Source organism: Physeter macrocephalus, chromosome 13, assembly GCF_002837175.3.
Source record: "Physeter macrocephalus isolate SW-GA chromosome 13, ASM283717v5, whole genome shotgun sequence".
NCBI lineage: Eukaryota > Metazoa > Chordata > Mammalia > Artiodactyla > Physeteridae > Physeter > Physeter macrocephalus.
This window is the reverse complement of record NC_041226.1, coordinates 531,161-537,126: the sequence shown is the minus strand read 5'-3', so window position 1 is coordinate 537,126 and position 5,966 is coordinate 531,161. Positions and strand designations below refer to the sequence as shown.

Genomic DNA, 5,966 nt, shown 5'->3' with positions numbered 1-5,966 from the left:
CGGGAAGATCGCTCGTGCCGCGGAGCGGCTGGGCCCGTGAGCCGTGGCCGCTGAGCCTGCGCGTCCGGAGCCTGTGCTCCGCAACGGGAGAGGCCACAGCAGTGAGAGGCCCGCGTACGGAAAAAAAGAAAAAAAAAAAAAAGTCAGTAATGTTTTTACACACCAGCAATGAACATCTGGAATTTGAAATTACAAACACAATACCACTTACATTGCCACCCAAACCAGATGAATACTTAGATATAAATGTAACAAATTATCTACAAGAACTAGATGAGGAAAACTACAAATCTCTTGTGAATGAAAACAAAGACGAACTAAATAAATAGATAGTCCATGTTCGTGAATAGGAAGACTCAATATTGTCAAGATGTCAGTTCTCCCTAACTTGATCCATAGATTCAATGGCATCCCAATCAAAATCCTAGCAAGTTATTTTGTCGATATGGACAAACCGATTCTTAAGTTTACGTGGAGAGGGAAAAGATTCAGAATAGTCAACATAATACTGAAGAAGAAAGTTGGAGGACTGATGCTACCTGACTACCAGACTTACCATAAAGTTACAGTAATCAAGACAGTGTGGCACTAGCAAAAGAAAAAGAGATCCATGGAACAGAATAGAGTCCAGAAATAGACCCTCATGGGTATAGATCAACTGATCTTTGACAACGGAGCAAAGGTAATACAATGGAGCAAAGATTGTCTTTTCAACAAATGGTGCTGGAATGACTGGACATCCATATGTAAAACACTGTATCCAGACACAAACCTTACATCCTTCAAAAATTTAACTCAAAATGGACCACAGACCTAAATGTAAAATGTAGAACTATAAAATTCCTAGAAGAAAAACTGGAGAAAGTTTAGATGGCTTTTGCTTTGGTGATGACTTCTTAGATACGCCAAAGGCACAATCCGTGAAAGAAAGAATTGATAAGCTGAACTTCGTTAAAATTAAAAGCTTCTGCTCTGTGAAAGACAATGTCACAAGAATAAAAAGACAAGCCATAGGTTGGGGGAAAATATTTGCCGAAGACACATCTGGTAAAGGACTGTTATCTAAAATATACAAAGAACTCTTACAATTCAACAATAAGAAAACACCTGGTTAAGAAATGGGCCGATGACCTTAACAGACACTTCAGCAAAGATATAGATGGCAAATGAGCATATGAAAAGATGCTCCATGTTGTATGTTATCAGGGAAATGCAAACTCAAATAAAAATGATATACCACTGTACCCCTGCTAGAATGGCCAAAATCTGGAACACTGACAACACCAAATGCTGGAGGATATGGAGCAAAAGGAACTCGCACTCATTGCTGGTGGGAACGCAAAATGGTGCAGCCACTTAGGAAGACACTTTGGCTGTTTCTCAAAAACCAGACCCTTACCATATGATCCAGCAATCTCGCTGCTAGTATTTACCCAGAGGATGGAAAAATTAAATCCACACAAAAACCTGCACACAGATGTTGTTGTTGTTGTTTTTTAAATTTAATTAATTTATTTATTTTTGGCTGCATTGGGTCTTCGTTGCTGCGTGCGGGCTTTCTCTAGTTGCAGCGAGCAGGGGCTACTCTTTGTTGCACTGCGCGGGCTTCTCGTTGCGGTGGCTTCTCTTGTTGCAGAGCACGGGCTCTAGGCGCATGGGCTTCAGTAGTTGTAGCACGCAGGCTCAGCAGTTGTGGCGCACGGGCTTAGTTGCTCCGCAGCATGTGGGATCTTCCCAGACCAGGGCTCGAACCCGTGTCCCCTGCATTGGCAGGTGGATTCTTAACCACTGCGTCACCAAGGAAGCCCCAGACACAGATGTTTATAGCAGCTTTATTCATAATTGCAAACTTGAAACAACCAAGTTGTCCTTCCGTAGGTAAATGGATAAATAAACTGTTGTACATCCAGACAGTGTAATATTATTTAACACTAGAAAGAAGTGATCTATAAGATCAGGAAAAGACACAGAATACTTTATTTATTTTAAAAAATTTTATTTACTTATTTATTTATTTTATTTTTGGCTGTGTTGGGTCTCTGTTTCTGTGCGAGGGCTTTCTCTAGTTGAGGCGAGCGGGGGCCACTCTTCATCGTGGTGCGCGGGCCTCTCACTAACGCGGCCTCTCTTGTTGAGGAGCACAGGCTCCAGACGCGCAGGTTCAGTAGTTGTGGCTCATGGGCTCTAGAGCACAGGCTCAGTAGTTGTGGCTCACGGGCCTAGTTACTCCGCGGCATGTGGGATCTTCCCAGACCAGGGCTCGAACCCGTGTCCGCTGCATTGGCAGGCAGATTCTCAACCACTGCGCCACCAGGGAAGCCCTAGAATACTTTAAATGCATATTATTTAGTGAAAGAAGACAGACTGAAAAGGCTACATAGAAATGTTCTGGAAAGGCAAAACTATGGAGACAGTAAAGAAATCAGGGTTTAACAGGGGTTGGATGGGGAGAGTGATGAATAAGTGGAGAACAGAGGAGATTTCGGGCAGTGAAAATACTATGTGGGATACTACAACGCTGGATACGCATCATTATACATTTTTTCAGACCCACAGAGTCTGTACACCACCAAGAGTGACCCTAATGTAAACTCTTGACTCTGGGCAATGATGATGTGTCAGTGTAGGGTCAATAAGTGTAACAAATGTCCCATGTGGTGGGGATGTTGATAGTGGGGAGACTGTGCAGGTGTAGGGCAGGGAGCGCATGGGAAATCTCTATACCTTCCTCTTAATTTTGCAGCGAACTGAAAACAGCTCCAAAAAATAAAGTCTTAAAAAAAAGATGATATTAATAGTACAAATCTTAAAAGATTGTTGTGATGATTAACGAGTGAGTGTAAAGCAATTAGAATAATTCCCAGCACATTTTGGTTTGTAACCACTGCAAGTGGGGTGTTACTGGCATCTACCCGGCAGAAGCCAGTGATCCTGCTAAACATCTCCTCACGATAAATGATTACTCGGTCCAAAATATCAATAGTGTTGAGGTTTAAAAACCTGCTCCAGTGCTTCTGAGGCACGCTGGTGTGGGCAGTCTGACCTAGGGAATGAGTGTAGCAGAAGAGGAGAGGACTTGGACCTGTGGTTCTCCAACGTTCTCAAGTGTAGATTCCCAGGAAAGACAGAGAGAGCAAGGAGTGGCCAGTGGCTGTGAGAATATCAGGGAATATCGTAGTGCAGAAGGCAGAATAGTGTTTCAAAAAGGTAGGAGGGAAGCGATCGATAATAGTACTTGTATTTATGATGCCAGATTATTCTTCAAAGACTATACTTTAATTCATTTAATAGGCACAATAACTCTGTAAAGAAAGTATTCTTTCCACATTACACATGAAAAAACTCAGGCCCAGATCTACAACATCAAATGCTGCTGGAAGATCTGTGATATGACTGCTGCATCTGGTCAAAGTGGATGCTGTCGCCCATGGTGACAAGAGAGGTTTCAGAGGGATGGAATGTGGGATAGACATCTGATCAGTGTGGCTGAAGAAATCAAGGACCAGCAAATCGAGACAGAAAACAGACAACTCTTGTTTCTTTCTTTCTTTCTTGACTAAAGAAATAGTAGCTAAAGGACAACATGCGGTGTAGAGTAGGTTTTTCCCTTTTCTTTCCTTTTTTCTTTTTTTCCAGGATGAAAGTTTTATCAAGTTTCTTTTGCTGATGGAAATAGTTCAGTACAGATCAAGTAACTAATCACTTGGAAGGGGATTACGTAACTGTAGAAGCAAAGCACTTGAAACCTGCCATCCAGTGGTTTGGCCTAAGAGGGGATTCTTGACCATTCTTTCATTGTAACAGGAGGGAAGGCAGTGCGTGTGGCTACATATGGAATTAGGTTGGTTGATCTGGTGCTGATAGAATGAGCCAATTTTATTTACTGTGCCTTTTTTTTCGGTGAAATTAATAAGTTTGACAATATCAGCTGTGAGTGAGAGGATCTGAGTTCCCCAACCAGGGATTGAACCTGGGGCCACGGCAATGAAAGCGTGGAGTCCTAAGCACTGGTCTGCCAGGGAAGTCCCAAGATGTACTTTTTTTTTTTTTTTTTCGGTACTCAGGCCTCTCACTGCTGTGGCCTCTCCCGTTGCGGAGCACAGGCTCCGGACGCGCAGGCCCAGCGGCCATGGCTCACGGGCCCAGCCGCTCCGCGGCACGTGGGATCTTCCCGGACCGGGGCACGAACCCGTGTCCGTGCATCGGCAGGCGGACTCTCAACCACTGTGCCACCAGGGAAGCCCCCCAAGATATACTTTTATCTTTCCAAAAATTTCTCTGTATCTCTACTTAGTCAACCCCTCCCTACCTCCCAGCTCCTGGTAACCACTGATCTGTGTTCTGCAGCTAGTTTTCCAGAATGTCATATATTCGGTATGTAGCCTTTGAGTCACATTATTGCGTCTATCAGGAGTTTAGTCCTTTTTACTGCTGAATATATTCTATTATATGAATGTACCACTGTTAGTCTATCCACCAGTTGGACATTTGGGTTGTTTCCAGTTTTCGTTGATTACAGATAAAGCCTTATGAACATTTTCATACAGGTTTTTGTGTGAACACGTTTTCATTTCAGTTGGATGACTAGGAGACGGATTGCTGTTCTAAAGTAAGCATTTGTTTAAGTTCACGAGAAACTGCTGAACGTTTTGTAAAGTGACTGTGAATTCATTTCTTTTTAATACCCAGTGAAGACCTACCACGTGCCAGGAGCGGTGCTGGGCAGAACTGAGTAGTTTGGCCGACCCAGATTATGGCTTGAAGATCTTAAAATATTTGCCATCTGGCGCGTTGCAGAAAACGTTTGATGACCCTGTCCTAGGGTGTGGTCCATAGGTGTTCACGGAGTCCTTCTCTGAGGTGAATAATCAACATCACAATTATTTTATAGAATTGGATTTTTCATTAGGAAATATAATAAAAGCTTGCTCTTGAAAAGGGCAGAAATGTGTTTACTTGTTTCAATTACTGGGAAGTAACTCGTTATTCAATGCTATGTATAAAATCTTCAAGTTTTCACTTTCTGCTGTCATTGAAAATTGAGCTGGGCACCTAAGAGAATGTGGATATTTCCCGAATCACTGCGTTTTCACACACTGCTGCAACTTCCAACACCACTGTTAGCTACGGTGCTAGGGATCTCTGCCTTCCTCTCAGCCCTGGGAAGGCTGCGAACAGGGACGCGCGCAGCGGGGCGCATGCGCGCGCCACGAGGGCGCCGTGGGCGCAGCAGTACGCAGGCGCCTTGGCCCCGGCGCGGCTTCGGCGGAGGGGCGGGGCTTGTGCGGCGTCTCTCCCTCCCACCGCGGTTGTGGCGGCGCCATCTTGGGCGAGCGGTCGGGGCGTGAGTGCGGGCTGCGGGTTGTGGGCTGGCGGCGTCCCCGCGCGCGTCCTTCCCGACCCCGGTTCCGTGCGCGGACATCGACACGCAGGTCGAGCTCTAGGCCCGGTCCGGGTAGGCACGCGCTGAGATGATGCTGAGAGGAAACCTGAAGCAAGTGCGCATCGAGAAGAACCCGGCGCGCCTTCGCGCTCTAGAGTCGGCGGCCGGCGACGGCGAGCCGGCGGCCATGGCGCTCGCCCTTCCCGGCGAGCCGCCCGCGCCCGCCGTGCCCGCCGAGGACCGGCCGGCCGAGGAGGGTGGCTTCACTATCGACATCAAGAGCTTCCTTAAGCCGGGCGAGAAGACGTACACGCAGCGCTGCCGCCTCTTCGTGGGGAACCTGCCCACGGACATCACCGAGGACGACTTCAAGCGGCTGTTCGAGCGCTACGGCGAGCCCAGCGAGGTGTTCATCAACCGCGACCGCGGCTTCGGCTTCATCCGCCTGGTGAGGGGCGGCCGGGGGCGGGGCGCGGGGCCGCGGGGGCCGAGAGGTCGCCCCTCCCCTCCCCTGCCCTCCCTCCCCCCCTCCCCTGCCCTCCCTCCCCCCTCCCCCTCCCCTCCCCTGCCCTCCCTCCCCCCT

The 5,966-nt window shown here is 47.2% G+C and overlaps 2 protein-coding genes across 2 annotated transcripts in view; both read left to right on the top strand.

Moving 5' to 3' along the window:
* ZMYM5 (zinc finger MYM-type containing 5) overlaps positions 1-4,862 on the top strand; it is a 45,476-nt gene extending 40,614 nt beyond the window's left edge. The window contains exon 10 of the mRNA XM_028497546.1: positions 4,690-4,862. Within this exon, the coding sequence (XP_028353347.1) occupies positions 4,690-4,736 (47 nt within the window). The 3' untranslated portion in view covers positions 4,737-4,862. The remainder of the gene's footprint in view (positions 1-4,689) is intronic.
* A 443-nt stretch (positions 4,863-5,305) lies between these two features.
* Positions 5,306-5,966, top strand: part of PSPC1 (paraspeckle component 1) — a 61,853-nt gene continuing 61,192 nt past the window's right edge. Inside the window, exon 1 of the mRNA XM_024125836.2 lies at positions 5,306-5,831. Coding sequence (XP_023981604.1) covers positions 5,472-5,831 — 360 coding nt within the window. The 5' untranslated portion in view covers positions 5,306-5,471. The remainder of the gene's footprint in view (positions 5,832-5,966) is intronic.